At 32.1% G+C, this 17,977-nt stretch overlaps 1 protein-coding gene across 1 annotated transcript in view; it reads left to right on the top strand.

The window, feature by feature from the left end:
• The window catches only part of LOC143640639 (A-kinase anchor protein 9-like), a 55,536-nt gene that overhangs the window by 24,003 nt on the left and 13,556 nt on the right, over positions 1 to 17,977 (top strand). Inside the window, 5 exon segments of the mRNA XM_077108292.1 lie at positions 1,037 to 2,461; positions 2,463 to 3,398; positions 11,006 to 11,216; positions 12,913 to 12,977; positions 12,979 to 13,088. Of these exon segments, the coding sequence (XP_076964407.1) occupies positions 1,037 to 2,461; positions 2,463 to 3,398; positions 11,006 to 11,216; positions 12,913 to 12,977; positions 12,979 to 13,088 (2,747 nt within the window).

The raw sequence follows: 17,977 nt of genomic DNA on the forward strand, positions 1-17,977 counted from the left end.
CCTACATTTTCTTAGTACATTCATTCAAGGCGCCTAGAAGTCCTGTTTGGCAAGGACTCATGTCTCCTTAAGATAACTTTACTTCCTTACCTATATTTTCATCAGTTATATGTATTTCACTTATTTCCTTGGCTTTGGGACTACAGCTCTTAACTGTTTAATGAATATGCATTAATATGTCTTGTCTTAGCCTAATCTTCAGTTCCAAAATTGAGTCCCGAGATAGGAACTGGGGAAAATTATCTGATGGTCTTTTATCTTTCTGTTTGAACTGTGGGTCTAAGCCCAAGTTGGTATGCTGTAAATATACAGTAGTGGTCTTAGATGTCACTTGATGTTCAGTCACTTAAGCATTGCATATCCCTAAATTTCTGATTCACTTAAAACCCCAGGAATGAAGTTAAGGAAGACTTAAAGGAATCCACTTTAGTTCTTGTTGTTGTTCTCATTTTATAGCACTTGTCCATGAAATACCTTCAAATCACTAGAATCCAGGGGAGGACCGGTATTTATTTATTTTTTGTTTCTTCTGAGAATCCAGGGGAGGACCGGTTTTTATATTTTTGTGTCTTCTGAGAGTGTCTAGATAGTATGTAGTACTATAACTAGCCATCAGAAATACTTATATTTAGAATATTGACCAGTTAATAAGAAAAATAAAAATGTGATAGTTTATATAGATATTTTAGTCAGACTGGTTTTTGTTTTGTTTTGCTTTTTTTGGTAGTGCTAGAGATCAAACCCAAGGCCTCACACATGCTAGGCAAATTAGATTGCATTTTTAAATTTAAATATTTAATCACAGCACAATGTAAGAGAAATTTCTTCCCAAGAAGGGTAAAACTGTTATATTTTTTGCTCATATGTACTGTCAGGTAGATAAGTCCTAGGTCTCCTTGTACTGGGAAAAACGGGGGTGGGGGGGCAGGCCCAACAGTTGCTTTTTATAGAATTTTATAAAAAGGAGACACCCATAAGAAGTTGCCAGAACCTAAAAATGTCATTCTTATATTTTCATTTTCTTTTCTTTCTAAAGGAACAAGATGAAGTAGAAAAGTCAAATAAAAAAGAATTACAAGAAAAGGAGGCAATCATCCAGGCATTAAATATAAGAATAATAGAAGAAGAAAAAAAGAATCTTGAGCTAAAGGATCAAGTCACAGCCACTGAAAAATTAATGAGAGAATTACAAGAACAAATTGCAAGTATGAAATTAGAGCTGGCTAATTCTAAGCAAAAACAAAGACAATATTCTGAAGAAATAAAACAATTAATGGGTACAGTTGAAGACCTTCAGAAAAGACATCATTACACAGATAGCCAGTTTGAATCTGATGTGGTACAGAGAATGGTGGAACAAGAAATGCAGAAAAGATTAGAACAACTCCGAGCAGAGATGGATGAAATGTATGGGCAACAGATAGTACAGATGAAACAAGAGTTAATAAAGCAACACATGTCACAGATAGAGGAACTTAAAGCACAACATAAGGAAGAAATTGAGAGTGTTTTAAAATCACATTTAAATATTACAATTAATGAAGATCAAATAAAGTTAATGAACGTGGCAATAAATGAACTGAATGTGAAATTACAAGATACTAATGCGCAAAAGGAAAAACTCCAAGAGGAACTAGGAATAGTTTCAGGAGAAAAATCTACTCTGCAGAGACAACTTGATGACCTTTTTGAAGAATTGAACTTTTTTAGGGACCAAATTCAGAGAGCTAGAATGATAATAGCTGAACAAGAAAGTCAACTGAATGAAGCACGTAAGTCCCTTAGTACAGTGGAAGCTTTAAAAGCTGAGATTGTTCTGGCATCTGAATCTAGGAAAGAACTAGAATTAAAACATGAAGCAAAAGTTACAAATTACAAGATAAAACTTGAAATGTTGGAAAAAGAAAAAAATGCTGTATTAGACAGAATGGCTGAATCACAAGAAGCTGAATTAGAGAGGCTGAGAACACAGCTCCTATTTAGTCATGAAGAAGAACTTTCGAAACTTAAAGATGATTTAGAAGTTGAACATCAAATAAATATTGAAAAACTTGAAGATAGCTTAGGCATTCACTATAAACAGCAGATAGATGGCTTACAAAATTTAATGAGTCAAAAGATGGAAACAATGCAATTTGAAAAAGACAATTTGATTACTAAGCAGAATCAGTTGGTTTTGGAAATTTCAAAACTACAAGATTTACAGAAGTCCATCATGGATTCAAAATCAGAAGAAATGACCCTTCAGATGCATGAACTCCAAGAGGAAATCGAAATATTAAGACAAGAAAAAAAAGAAAAAGGTACGCTTGAACTAGAAGTTCAGGAATTACAACTTAAAATTGAATTATTGGAGAAACAAATAAAGGAAAAAGAGGATGACCTTAAAGAAAAGTTTTCACAACTTGAAGCAGAAAATAACATTCTTAAAAATGAGAAAAAAGCTTTTGAGGACATGTTGAAAAATTTATGTTCCTGCTGAACAAGAAGAAAAATTGATTTTCATTGACTCCAGCAAGTCCATATCCAAAGATTGCAGCTGGCAAAAAGAAATGGAAATGCTTACAAAAGAGAATGAGGCCCTCAAGCAACAGTGTATTCAGCTAAATGAAGAAATTGAAAAGCAAAGAAGTACATTTTCATTTGCTGAAAAAAATTTTGAAGTTAACTATCAAAAGTTACAGGAGGAGTATACTTGCCTTCTCAAGGTAAAAGATGATTTAGAAGACAGTAAAAACAAACAAGAATTAGAGTATAAAAGTAAACTTAAAGCACTTAATGAAGAGCTTCATTTACAAAGAATAAATCCAATTACAATCAAAGTGAAAAGTGTCATGCTTGATACTGACAAAGCTTTTGTCACAGAGGCATTAGAAATCTTTGAAGTTGTTGAGAAAGATACAACAGAACTTATGGAAAATCTTGAGGTAACCAATCGAGAAAAGCTAGAATTGTCAGAGAAACTGTCTGATCTCTCTGAACAATTAAAACAGAAACATGGTGAGGTTAATTTTCTCAGTGAAGAAGTCAAATCTTTAAAGCAAGAAAAAGAGAAAATTCTATTGAAATGTCAAGAGCTAGAACTCCTAATTAACCATCATAGAGCAGAAAATATAAACATGTGTGATGTTCATTTAAGTTCTTTACAAGATGGAATAGTAACTACTATAAACAAGGATTCTCAAGGATCATTATCTAATGTAGGTGAAGATTTTGGAGAAGAATCAAAAACAGTAGTGGAAGAGAAAATTTCTTTTGAAAATGTGGCTATTAGAAGAGAAAGCAAGCAAGAACAGTTATTTTCACCATCAGTAACAAATGAGTCCCCACCTGGGACAGATCAATCAAGTGAAAATGATAAACTCCATCAGGAACTTTATGTACTTAAATCAGAACAGGTATGTTTACTTATTTACATATGGTATAGCACAGTGAAAATGTACATTTCATGCTAAAAAGAGTTTTCACCTTATTAAAACAAAATTTATAAAAGAAAATGAAAGTGAATCATGTAATTCTCATTTGGATCTATCATTTATCATTTAATTTTCTTATTTTTTTCTTAAACTGTTTTTCTTTTAGCTAATCTATTATGTATTCTGCTCAGAAAATAAAGCAATATTTTCTTTATAAAGACAATAGTTTAAATAATATTGTTTAGAATCTCAACTTTACAAAAGTTATTGATTTTATAACTTAGTATTTTGTTGCAATTTCAAAGACTTTTAGAGTTTTTATTTCATACTGGTCTTTTTCAAGGTTCCACAATTGTAAACAAACTCTTGAATTTTTTAGTACCTTATGCAGTTGTTCAATAGTTATAAATTCTTTTTCCTTTGTGCAAGAAAAACACTTAAGCCCTAGAGTTTTTTGAGTCTTATACCTGAGGAGGAAAAAAATAGTATTAATTCTCTGGACAGCTAAAGAAGTAAAACACATAAAATAATAGGTTATTTCCTTTTATGTCAGCTATTCATATTAGAAATAATAGAAAAGCCTGATGTGTATCTTCAGTATGATAATGCTAAATAAACTTTTTATAATTAAAAACATCTTTTAGCTGTAGATGGACATTTTACCTTTATTTTATTTATTTATAATATGGTGCTGAGGAGTTAACCCAGTGCTTCACACATGCTAGTCAAGCTCTCTACCACTGAGCCACAACTGTAGCCTGCTAAATAAACTTATGTGTTTCTAAAACTTAGGTAACAAATATCTTTTGCAGATATAAGAGTTTAGTGTTGAAAGAGAGAAGAAGTTAAGGAGTATATATTTCAGTGAGGAAGACAGGTAATAAATGAGAAAATAAGACAGAAATATTGTTAACAGTCTATGAAGAAATAAAACATGGTATTGTGATAAAATAAAACAGGGAAGCTCACAAAAGAAATTGAGAATGATGGGTGGAGGTGGGTGGTGGTCTGGAGCTTGGAGGAATTAACACTTGAACTGAGATTCGAATGAGAGGGAAGAGGCTGCATTATGGAAATTAGAGCAGTTGTACCATGAGTAAATTTGAGGAACCGAATTAAAGGCCTATGTAGTTGAGTTTGAGAAGAGTTTGAAGAAGGAAGAAACTCAATCATAGGGAGCCTTATAGACTTTGTAAGTTTAGATTTTTATCCCTAAGTACAATAGGAAGTAATCGGAAAGTTTTCAGTTTTTATTTCTAATGACATGTTCATGTTGATGATCTTTTCAAATGTGGTCATACTTTACGTTTTTAATAACTTGAATAGACCCAAGAAATTCAAATTGCTTAACTACTATTGCTATGTTAAATATTGCAAATTGTTTTTAAAACTATAAATGGTGGTAATTACTCCTAAAAAATGTCAGACATAATTTAAATTTTATTAAAAAGCATTATTTGAAGAAGACCTGAATTTGAAGCACATTTGTCAAATTGGTGAAATTTTCTTAATAGGAATTTTGTTTCTGTATTGAAGATACTTGCAATGGTATTTAGATACTCTCTCCTTTAAATTAACTAAACAAAGTGAAGAAAAGCAAGTCTGTAAATTGCTCCCATTTATCATTACTAAAATAAACCCCATCATTGATACAGAGGGGGGAGTAAGGTATGTATGCAGGTGGAGGGAAGCTCACAGAAGAAATTGAGCGGTGACTTACATAGTGATACTGTTTACTTGTCTGAAATACTGCAGAGGCAACAAAATACTCCTACTCTCAGTATTAAACTTAGTAATTAGAGCAGATATATCTCACTGAAACCAAAATAAATGTGGCTGTTAAGAATTTTTAACTGGCCTGCTGCAGTGGCAAATGCCTATAATCCCAGCTGAGGGAGGCTGAGGCAGGATGCTAGTGAGTTCAAAGCCATCCTCAGCAACAGTGCGGCAGTAAGCAACTCAGTGAGACCCTCTCTCTAAATAAAATACAAAATAAGGATGAGATGTGGTTCAGTGGTCGAGTGCCCTGAGTTCAATCCCCAGTACCAAAAAAGAAAAAAGAAAAAGAAAAAAATAATTTTTAAACTGAAAAGAAAGAAATGAATAGTTTTGGAGTATAATTCCAGATTATCAAAGAGTCTTTTCAACATTGGGGTGCAAGGAATAAGGAGTGGCAGGAACATCATAGATATTGGCTAGTTATTGATGCTGAGAGAAGCCATAAATTCAAGTGTGTGTGTTTAAAATTGGAGGTAATTATTGGTATTGGAAGAGATACTGAGCTTAGAAACATCTACTGGAGCTTAGAAACCTCAAGAGAAACCATAATATCAGTTCTGTGAGTGAAGAGACACTACTATATAGGCTATATAGACAGCTACTATATCCCTAGTACCTGGAATAATGTTTTGCACATGATCAGCAGTTAATAATGTTTTACGAATGGATGAATGAGGGGTGAATAGGGGAAATAAACAAAGCCGCTTTATCAAGAATCAGCTGTGAATCAGGATAGGCCTTCATGTTAGAATGAAAATCAGAATAGCTTTTGTCACTTGCTATTTAGTATTGTTCTATAAGCCCTAACCATTCCAAAGATAAAAAGATACATGGCATAAATAGAAGTAGATAATTCACAGGTGTAATTAAGAAATTGAGAAAAATAATCTAAGCAAATAAACCAAAAAACCTAATGTAAAATAAATGTCAAAATTAGCCAAAAATATGTAAGACCAATATAAATAAAATTAGAATACTTTAATGAAAAATATTTGAATAAAGGAAAAGTCTCATTTCTGAGTGGGCAATTTTTTATATTATAGAATGTCAGTTATCTCTAGATTTATCCAACTTAAAAAGTTACAGAAATTTGACTTAATTGGTTTATAGTTCTTCTGGAAGAGTAAATGCACAAGGAGAGACATGAATATTTTTTTTTAAAAAAGTAGAACGTATGTAAGATGATATGTAAAAAATAATTTTTAGGTTTAAATATTATCAATTTAATAAATGAGATATTGAACTGAGTTAAGTATTCAACAGCATAGAAAAGTGTCAAGAATATCTACATTCAAAGGAAGTAGAAGGAAGGAAATAAAGAGCAAAAATAAGAGAACTTGTAATAAACAAGTGGGAAAATTTTTCAAGAACTTTGGAGGTTTATTATTTGAAAAGATTATTTACAGGTATTAGATCTCCGAAAATATGACCAAGGGGGGAAAAACACATAAGCAAAATCAAGAATGAAATAAGGACATAAGTACAGGTACCACAAGAAATTTTAAAAGTCATAAATAATGCTACAAATAATCTCTGCCAATAGATTTGAAAATATAAGCAAACTCTAGATGGTGTTCTGGAAGAATATAAACTACCAGAACTAATGCAAAAAGAAATGAATAAGTTCAAATAACCATTAAATAGAAATGAATAAGTCAGTAATCATTAAAGAGTTGAAGTAGTGGTCAGAAGTTTTCCCTTTTGCCTCATCTCAAACCAAAATGCTAGACTTAAGACCGTTTTACAAGTAATTCTTATTAACTCTCCAAGAACAAAAGTGTAATTGTTCACTAAAGTAGGATTAAAGAGAGAATGGAAAAAGAAAGGAAAGAAGAAAAACTGAAGAAAGAAAAACCACCCAGTTCACCTTAGAAGGCCAATATTAATATGAAGTCCTGATAGGAATTGTAAAGAAAATAAAATTGTAGAGTAATCTAACTTGTAAGTGTAGTTGCAGAAATTCCAAATAAAATATTAGCAAGTTATACCAAGAGTGGACAAATAGTTAAACATTTGAAAAAAAAATCTGTGACTGTAATCTCTACATTTTTATGTAGCAATACAAAATCCATGATTATTTTAGTGCATATCAGAAAAAAAATACATAAAAAATTTGACAACCCATTTATAAGTTAAAAAAAAAGCTTTAGGAAATCAGGATTAGCAGGGAAATTTTCTAGTCATGATGCTGATTTTCATCAAAATGTTGACAGATTATATTTCTGATGGTGAAATTTAGAAGCATTTCCATTAGAATCAAGTATAGGACTAGGATACATACCCATTGTCAACATTACTATTGCAACATGGTTTTGTAGTTCTTAGTGAATGCTTCTCCAGTTCTTGTAATATGACAAGAATAGGAAATGAGAAAAAATATGAACAGATCAGGCAAAACTTTAAACCCAAGATAATAAGATGTTTTGAGTTTTTGTTAAGAAAATTATAAAATATTGAAGGACACAAAGACCTGACTGTGTGCTAATACATATCATATCCATAATGGAAAGATACAAAGAAAAATATCAGTTCTCTCCTAATTAATAATTCTAGTCAAAATTACAATAAGGTTTCTTAATGAATGTGGAATACTGATTCTAAAATTGACATAGAAGAGTAAATAGCCAAGAATACTCAAGACAATCTTAAAAAGTATGTATTTGTTATCAAAACTTATTACAAAATCATTATAAACAATATGGTTTAATGCCAGGATGGTTAAGTAGATCAGTAGAATATAATGAAAAGCCCAGAACAGATCTGTATCTTGTAAAAATTTAGCAAGAAGGCCCTACAAATCAATGAATCACTTAGTGAATCTCTACTACATTCCAGGCACTGTTCAAGTCATTCATAATTTAACAGTGAATAAAAATGGTCAAGGAAGAATAAAGTTTACTTTTTAGGGTTTAAATGAACATTAGAAAATACAGACAAATATTTCTGGTGGTCTTAAGTGCTATAAATAAAATTACAGTATGATAAGAAGAATAAGATCTCCCTAAGTGTAGGGCTTTTTTTGCATAGGGTAGGTCAAGGAAGACTACTTTGGTGAGATGATATTTGAGCAGAGACAGAGGAAATCAAAAAATAAACCAAAATAGCAGAAGAAGCTTAGAGTATTCAAAATTGTTTGGGAGGATAAAAAACAAAATTTTTTTGAGCACAATTGATTTTTGATACTAGAGGTTAGAAGTTAGGGAACTAGATCATTGTCGCTTTAGGGAAAAAAAATCAGGTTGGTTAAAAATGTACACATAAGAAGAAAATAGAATCTTAAGATAGGGAAAACTTTTAATAAAGACAAAGCATGGGAAAAGATTTAAAGTTTTTATTCTATCTTTTAAAAACAATAATGTAAAACAGATTTGAGGACTGGGACTAGATATTTGCCATGAATGTAAGTTGCAAACAAAAGCTATCAAGAATATAGAAAGAAAAATTAATGTAACAAGAGGTCCAAAAACAAAATAATAATGGGCAAAAGATGTGAAAGACATGTGCCTGAATAGGAGATCAAAGTATCTAATAAACATGAAAATATTCTTTCAACCTTACTATTCAGTGTAAAAATAAAATAATATTTTATACCCATTTAGGTTGGTGAAGTTAGTCTGATATAAAGAATGGTGAGGATGTGAGTATATAAGTACTCAACCTTCTGGTAGCATTGTAAATTAGTACTGTTATATAAAAATAATTTGATCAAATCTAGCACAGTTAAAAATGCACTATCTGTGACCTAGCAGTTATATTTCTAAGTAGTTCTCAAAGTGGGGTTCCTGACCAGAAGCACAGCATTACTTGGTAACGGGTTAGAATTCAAAGCTCTTTGACCTCTCCTGAATCAGAAACTGTGGGGATGGGGTTAGGTTCCTAAAGTAACCTGTTTTAATAAGCATTCCAAGTGATTCTGATGCATGTTACATTTGAGAACCACTAGTTAGAAAGAAATTAGCACATTTATCCAAAAATTAGGAATAAACCAATTTATCTCCTGAAAGGAAATGGACAAATTTTGGTATAGTCATAATACCACAGTTAAAATGAATTAACCTGTTGCCTACATGCTGTTTATTTTTTGTTTGTTTGTGGTACTGGACATTAAACCCCCCGTTACCTACATAAAATAATACCAGAGAATGAGAAAATAAATTTGTAAAATTAATATCATTTGTGTAAGTCCATAAAAAAACAAAATATACAGTGCATTGAGAATGCAAAATGTATTGTAATGAGAAGTGATAATGTAAGAATTGGACTGGATTTGTACCAAACTATGATTATTGTTGCCTGTGAGAAAGGAGTGATGAGAACATAGAAGTTTATGGGGAGTACAGGGAATGAAAAAAATAGAGAAAATGTTATAGTACTTGTTAATTTGGGTTTTGAGTTTATTGCTTGCATTTTTCCATATTTAAAATAGTATTTTAAATCCAGGCATGGTGGTGCATGCCTGTAATTCCAGCTATTTGGGAGGCTAAGGCAGAGGAGGGTTCTAAGACCAACCTTGGCAACTTGTTGAGACCTTGCCTCAAAGAGGGCTGGGGTTGGGATTGTGGGTCAGTGGCAGAGCGTTTGTCTCACATATGTGAAGCACTGGGTTCAATCCTCAGTACCACATAAAAATGAAAATATTGAAAAAAAGGGGCTGGAAATGTAGGTCACAGGTAGAGAGCACCCCTGGGTTCAATTCCCAGTGCCATGAAAATAAAATATTATTCGAAAATAAAAAGAAAGATAAGGAAGAGCCAAAGCAACATGAAAGAAATTGGTATGAAAATTTGTTCTCCTGGTCTCCTTGGCTAACTACTCTTACACAGCTGTAGCCGATCCATTGCTGTTAGTCCTCTTAGGGTTTTTAATTGGACCCTGCATCTTTAACTGTTTATTTAATAAGATATATAAAACAAAAAATACATTCTGTAAAACTGATGGTCCTCCATACTCACTACAGTAGCTGTAAACCAATGATGATTAATTAATGATTTGATTAGTTCCATAAAACCAGTGGGGAAAGTTATAGGCCAGGCTATATAAGCAATGACCAAACAGACTTCATTTTACCCTGAGACTCCATATTACGTAAGAAGAGCTTCTCCCATAGGAAAGTCCCATCACTGTACCACATTACTAATTGCCTAGCATAGCCTACTTCCAATACAGAATAGCAATTCTTACACAATGTAAAATTGTTCTCTTTGGTTCCCACTTTCCTTGGGCAGTGTACCTTTCTGGGGAATAACTGATTAGATGTTAGTGGCCATTCTTTAATTTGTATTCAACTAGGGTCACTTTGATCCATTTCTCTTTTGATTATGATTATGAAAAAATCCCAGGAGAAATGAATGAGATGAAAATTTGATTAAGACATTGCATTGTTTCGCTAATGGCTTTATTCAGCTTCTACTACTTCTTGCTTGCTTGCTTGCTGGTTGCCAAGTGAATCTGGATGTGGTTTTCGCCTTTAAATATCCTAAAATGTTGAGGCTCTAGGCTGTTTCCTGCAGAGACAACTTGTTCCTGTAGGGAGCATTCCCGGACAGTCAGAATAAAGACTCTCCAATATGGACAAATCATAAGCTATACCAAATATCAGAATTTGCTCTAAAATTGAGGTAATGATACTACTCTCCTTGAAAAAAGAAGTATCTAAGTATAATTGAATGAAGAATGAAGAAAAAATGTCATTGGTTCTCTTATGAAGTTTTAAACTATAATTTATTTCTCCTCTTGTTTTAGTATATGCAAAAAGCAAATTATTTTATAGTAAATTATTTTAAATTTTTCTAATTTATATTCACTTTCAGAATGATTTAAGGCTACAGATGGAAGCTCAGTGCATATGCCTTTCACTGGTTTATTCAGCTCACGTGGATCAGGTTTGTGAATATATGGAAAATGAAAAAGATAAAGCTCTTTGCAATCTTAAAGAGGAGCTTATTTCTACTCAAGAGGAAAAGATCAAGGAACTTCAGAAAATATACCAGTTAGAACTACAGAATGTAAAAACACAAACAGGTAAATAGTTTCTGACTTATAATTACCATGAAGCATCACTTAGAGTCCACCATTTCATAATTCTGTCCTTAGAACTCACAGGGGAAGGTGACTTGTGTATCTAAGCCCTAGTCTTATTTGTTCATATAATCATTGGATATTCATTCAAGTGCTAGAGAAAACTAAAATTACCGAGGCATTTTCCCATAGGAAATTATAATCCATTGGGAAAGCATATATAAAATACACTGAAATTTTCTGAAATGTAAAGAATGGAGGGAGAAAAAAAGAGTTTTGTCTTTCCTGGGGAGATGAGTAGGATGAGGGTATGGATAGGAGTAACTGGGTTGGAAATTTGGGGAAGGCTATGGAGTCTTAAGCATTGAGCTCTATCTAAGATTGCATCCATTTGGGAGAACTGGGAGTTCAAGTTGTGTTAGCTAGATAAAACTGGAGAGATTGGAAGGAGCTTGATCAGGAAAGGTTTTATGTACTCTGATGAAACATGTTTATGTTTTATGCTATTGGTGATAAGACCTACAGCAGGATTTTAAATAGTGGGAGCAATAATAAGATTTTTATTTTAAGTTGATACCATTAGGATCAGTTGGAAGGGATGAAATTATTGATGGGAAGACCAGCCAGATTGAATTGAGTATGATAGAAAGTTAAATTCAACACTTAGAGTTAGGTTCTAGTTTGTCGTTAATGTTAGCAGAAATTAAGAATGATACCCAAGTTTCTAGCTTAAGAAACTAGAGTATGGTTCTAGTCATAGAAAGGAACCAATTTGTGAAAAAAAATAATAATTCAGTTTTAAATATATTGAGTTAAGAATAGAATACTTATTGACTTTGAAAAAATATATAGGAGTTAGTTGAAAATAGAAGTCTGAAACCTGGGAGAAAAATTTAATTATGAGGTAAAGATTTATAATCAGCATGAATGTCAAGGACAAGAATGAGTTATCAGGGGAAACTAGAGAGTGAGTTAAAAGACCAAGATGGCATAATAGGAAGTAACAATGTTAAGGGATCATACAATGAACCATAAACAATTAGTCACAGTTAATGTTTTGCTTTCATGATTATTTGGCCAGTTAACTAGATTTCTTGTGTTCAAGGTATCTCTAGGCCTTCACTTTTGCTTTTAGGAATGGAGTTTTATTATTGGAATTGCTTTGGTGAACAGAATAGAATTTCAAGCATATCAGATAATACCATGCTTTTTCACTTCAGGGGTTCTTTGAATATAGTAATATTTTAAGATTGTATTTTTTTTTTAATTGATATCTTCTTGAGGTAGTCTGTCCACTATTTCCCAAATTGCATGTTAACTAATGGCTCATTTAATTGGCAAAAAAAGTTAGTTTAGTGATTAATTATCAGCATTTTTAAGAAATAAAAATAAAAGAGGAAAGTAAAAGGTGTTAACTACTCTCCTGTGGTCCCTTTTCAAAACTTCTTTTGTTTCATGTTTCTGAATTGTTTTAAAGATATAAAATTGTTGAATTTAGAAATACTATACCATAAGGATAGGAGAAATGATCTTGAATCACACTGTTTTCTTGTTTTCATCAGTCAGAATGAGTCAAATTAAAACCTGAGTTTCACTCAAAACATTTTTCAAAGAATAAATATTTTTATACATTGAAATAAAATGATTATTTCACTGAGAAGTTTGTATTGAAATGTGTATTGTCTTCTCTTCCTGTTATCTTCTCTGAAAGATACCAAAAAAATTAAACAACTTGAAGAACAAATTCAAGAATTAGAAAAACTTCATATGCTTTTTGCGCAAACAATTGAAAGAAACTGAAGAAAATCATACGGCAGAAATTTATTCTCTACAGGAGAAGCTTCAAGCCATTAGTGAGACCACGGTGGACCCAAGGTATCTATTTACTTAAAACTTCATTCAGCAGTATTTGTAGCTTAGTAACAATGATAGTATCATCTAGAATGATTATTTTAAGAATAAAATATAACTTTAACAAAGAGATAGGATGTAACATTTTTAAGAAATAAGAGCAGGAGATAATTTTGTATCTTTGAAATGTGTGAAATAAATGTTGGTATAAACCAAAGACATTTTATTATAGGAATTTTACTTATACTTTTATAAAGATGTTATTATTAATCTATTTTCTGAATTAAAATAGGTCAGGTAGTAGACATTTACTTGTTTATTCTATGCCTCGGCTTTGATATGTTGATGTGGTGAATACTTAAATAGTCTAAGTATGATCATTCCACTATGACTTGAATATATTCCATTTGATTGTCTAATGCTCAAATTCATCATGTCCCAAATAGAACCCTGATCTATGAGGAGAGAAGAAATGATCTTCAATTACCACTATGTATGTTTTCTTGGATCAGGATCTTCTAAAATTTGCTCCTTCTGTAGCCATCTTCATCCATCATGACTCCTTTCTGTCATAACTCTCTGCCATTCTATGAAAAAATCTTGGTTTTTTTTTAACCTTCAAAGTACATCAAAACTGTGCCACTCCTTACCGCTCCACTGGTCCCTGCCATTGTTTTGTGTTTCACCTGGATTACTCAACTTCTGTTTACAGTCTATTCTCTATATAGTCAACAGAAGTGCCAGAACCTTTGCTTTTATAATTTCAGTTACATCATGTTACTCTAATCCTCTTCTGCTCTTTACAGTCTCACTAGTCCTGAGGACCATGACATCTTTGACTTTCATTTCCTACTGACTTTCTTATCACTTACTGTTCTCAAACCATATAATCCCATGGGGTTGGGGTTGGAGCTCAGCGGTAAAGCGCTTGCCTGGCTTGTGTGAGGTCCTGGGTTTGATTCTCAGCACCACATATAAATAAATAAAGTAAAGGTCCATTGACAACTAAAAACAATTTTAAAAGATTAAAAAAAAAACCTCATACATCCCCACTGTGATCCTCAAATATATCACATATCAGTACGCTTCTGCTTTAGGGATTCATTGGCTTTTTCTTCTACCTAGAATGATTATTCTCAAGGTATTTGTATGCCCACACCCTCATCTCCTTTGGATCTTTACTTAGATGTCATGTTCTTACATAAATTAAAATCGTCCCCAAAGAGTCTGTGTCTTACTTTTCTACTTCATTTTTTCTTAAAATTATTTGTTTTATATGTACGCATACATTATAATCATTGTGTGTGTGCATGTATATGTGTATATAAATAATGTATGTATGTAATTTATGTATCCAAATATATATAAATTTAGAGGAAGTATTGTTCCATTTTGTTTGGTTTCAATTAAGGAATTTAAGCCTTTTTAAAAAACATTTTTATTAGTTGTTATTTTATTTATTTATTTATTTATTTATTTACATGCAGTGCTAAGAATTGAACCCAGTGCCTCATACACACTAGGCAAGTACTTTACCACTGAGCCACAACCCCAGCCTAGGAATTTAAGCTTATCTTTGTCTATTTAAGTGACTGATGTATTCTAAATCCACGTGATTTCTAAATACTAATCTTACCTTATTGTTATAAGATTAGACATTTTAAGAAAACATTGTTACAAAGTAGTGAATGCTTATATAACGATACAGAATTCAGACATACATACCAAAAGATATGTGGGTAGATAAAATTAAAATTAAACTTATTGTAAGTTAAAATTAAACTAACTGTAAGTTAAGAACCTTCCCTTTCCTGTTGCCACACATCATTTCCAATATAAGCAATCATTGTTACTTTTGATATGTATTCTTTCAGACATTTTCCTATTTATATAGACATATATGTTAAAACAGGCTTTTAATGCAAGTGAGAATTTACAAGCTTTTTTAACTCAGTAATACATCTTAGATATATCTTTATATATATACATACATACATACATACATGCACACACATGTATTTTTATTTATATATATATATATATATATATATATTTGTTTATATACATTTATATATATATATATATATATATAATTTTTTTTGTATCAGGGATTGAATACAGGGGCTCTTTTCCACCAACCCACATCCTCACCCCTCTTCTTTTTTTTCAGAACTACTGTTTTTATTTAAAATAACTCATGTTCAGATCTACCACATACCAGTTGGGTAATGTTAGACAAATCAAATTTAATGAACTATTATTTCTATATATATATATAGTTTCAATAACTAATTATTTTTTTTAGTTCTAACGATTTTTTTTCTTCTAACTAGTTATCTAAGACAGTAGGATGCAGTTTGACATATCATACATAAATGAAGTATAACTTCTCATTCTTTCTTGTGCATGATGTAGAATATGTGATGTAATCATATATGTACCTGGGATAATAATATCTGATTCATTCTACTATCCTTTCTTCCCTCATAACCCTCCCCTCCCCTCATTGTGCTTTGTCTAATCCAAAATATGTTTATTCTTCCCTACCCCCCCAACCCATTGTGAATTAGTATCTGCATATCAGACAAAATATTCAGTCTTTGGTTCTTTGGGATTGGCTTATTTAGCTTAGCATGATATTCTCCAGGTCCATCCATTTGCCACCAAATGCCATAATTTCATTCTTCTTTAAGGCTGAGTAAAACTCCATTGGGAAGATATATATCACACTTTCTTTATCCATTCATCTGTTGAAGGACACCTGGGTTGGTTCCGTAGTTTAGCTATTGTGAATTTAGCTGCTATAAACATGATGTGGCTGCATCACTGTATTATGCTGATTTAAAGCCCTTTGAGTATAAACCTAGGAGTGGGATAACTGGGTCAAATGGTGGTTCCATTCCACGTTTTCTTAGGAATCTCCATGCTGCTTTCTATAGTAGTTGCATCAATTTGCAGTCCCACCAGCAATGTATGAGTGTACCTTTACCCCCACATGCTTGCCAACATTTATTGTTGCATATTTTTTCTTTTTCTTTTTTTGTGGTGCTTAGTATTGAACTAGGGCCTTGGTCATGTGAGGCAAGCAGTCTACCAAGTGAGCTATGTCCCTAGGCCTGTTGCTCATATTCTTGATAGTTGCCATTCTAACTGGAGTGAGATAGAATCTCATTGGAGTTTTGATTTGCATTTCTCTAATTGCTAGAGATGTTGAATGTATTTTCACATATTTGTTGATCGATTGTATGTCTTCTGTGAAGTGTCTGTTCAGTTCCTTAGCCCATTTATTGATTGGTTTGTTTTTCTGGTGTTTTTATTGTTTTTTAATTTTTTTTAGTTGTTGATGAATCTTTATTTTTTAAATTTATTTATAAGTGGTGCTGAGAATCAAACCCTATGTCCCTCACACATGCCATCAAGCACTCTACCACTGAGCCACAACCCCAGCCCCTGGTGTTAAGTTTCTTGAGTTTTTTATATATCCTGGGGATTAATGCTTTGAGGTGTATATGTGGTAAACGTTTTCTCCCATTCGGTAGGCACTCTTCATGTTATTGATTGTTTGATGTGAAGAACCATTTTAGTTTGAATCTTTTTATTGATTCTTGCTTATAGTTCTTGTGCTCTAGAAATCTTGTTAAGGAGGTCAGTTCCTAAGCTGAGATGGTAGATTTTGGACCTACTTTTTCTTCTGTTAAATGCATGGTCTCTGTTCTAGTGCCTAAATCCTTGGTCCACTTTGAATTGAGTTTTGTGCAAGATTAGAGATAGAGGTTTAATTTCATTTTGCTTCATGTGGATTTTCCGTTTTCCCAGCACCATTTGTTGAATAGGCTATCTTTTCTCCAGTGAGTATTTTTGTCACCTTTGTCTAGTATGAGATAACTGTATTTATATGGGTTTGTCTCTATGTCTTCTATTCTGTATCATTGGTCTATGTGTCTGTTTTGGTGCCAGTGTCTTCCCATTGTTTTTTGTTGTTGCTGTTATGGCTCTGTAGTATAATTTAATTTCTGGTATTATGATACCTCTTGCTTCACTTTTCTTCCTAAGGATTGCTTTGCCTATTCTGGGTCTCTTTTTTCCAAATGAATTTCATGATTGCTTTTTCTAGTTTTACAAAGAATGTCATTGGAATTTTAATAGGAATTGCATTAAATCTATATAATGCTTTTGGTAGTATGGCCATTTTGACAATGTTAATTTTGCCTATCCAAGAACATGGGAGATATTTCCATCTTCTAAGGTCTTCAATTTTTTTCTTTAGTTTTCTGTAGTTTTCACTGTAGAGGTCTTTCACCTCTTTTGTTAGATTGATTCCAAATATTCTATTTTATTTTTTGACGCTGTTGTGAATGGGGTAGTTTTCTTAATTTCTTTTTCAGTGGCTTTATCACTGATATATAGGAATGCATTTGATGTATGGTTGTTAATTTTATATCCTGCTACTTTGCTGAATTTCATTCATTAATTCTAGAAGTTTTCTGGTGGATTTTTTAGGTCTTCTAAATATAGAATCATATTGTCAGCAAATAGTAATAATTTGAGTTCTTTTTCTATTCGTATCCCTTTAATTTCTTTCTTCTGTCTACTTGCTCTGGCTAGTTTCCAGGATTATAACGAATAAAAGTGGTAAAAAAAAGGGTATTCTTGTCTTACTACAGTTCATAGATGGAATGCCTTCAGTTTTTCTCCATTTAGAATGATTTTGGTCTTGGGTTTAGCATGTATAGCTTTTTCAGTGTTGAGATTTGTTTCTACTATCCCTAGTTTTTCTAGTGTTTTAAACATTAAAGGGTGCTTTATTTTGTCAAATGCTTTTTGTGCTCCAATTGAAATGATCATATGATTCTTCTTGAAGTCTATTGATGTGATGAATTACATTTATTTATTTCTGTATGTTGAACCAACCT

Source organism: Callospermophilus lateralis, unplaced genomic scaffold, assembly GCF_048772815.1.
Source record: "Callospermophilus lateralis isolate mCalLat2 unplaced genomic scaffold, mCalLat2.hap1 Scaffold_408, whole genome shotgun sequence".
NCBI lineage: Eukaryota > Metazoa > Chordata > Mammalia > Rodentia > Sciuridae > Callospermophilus > Callospermophilus lateralis.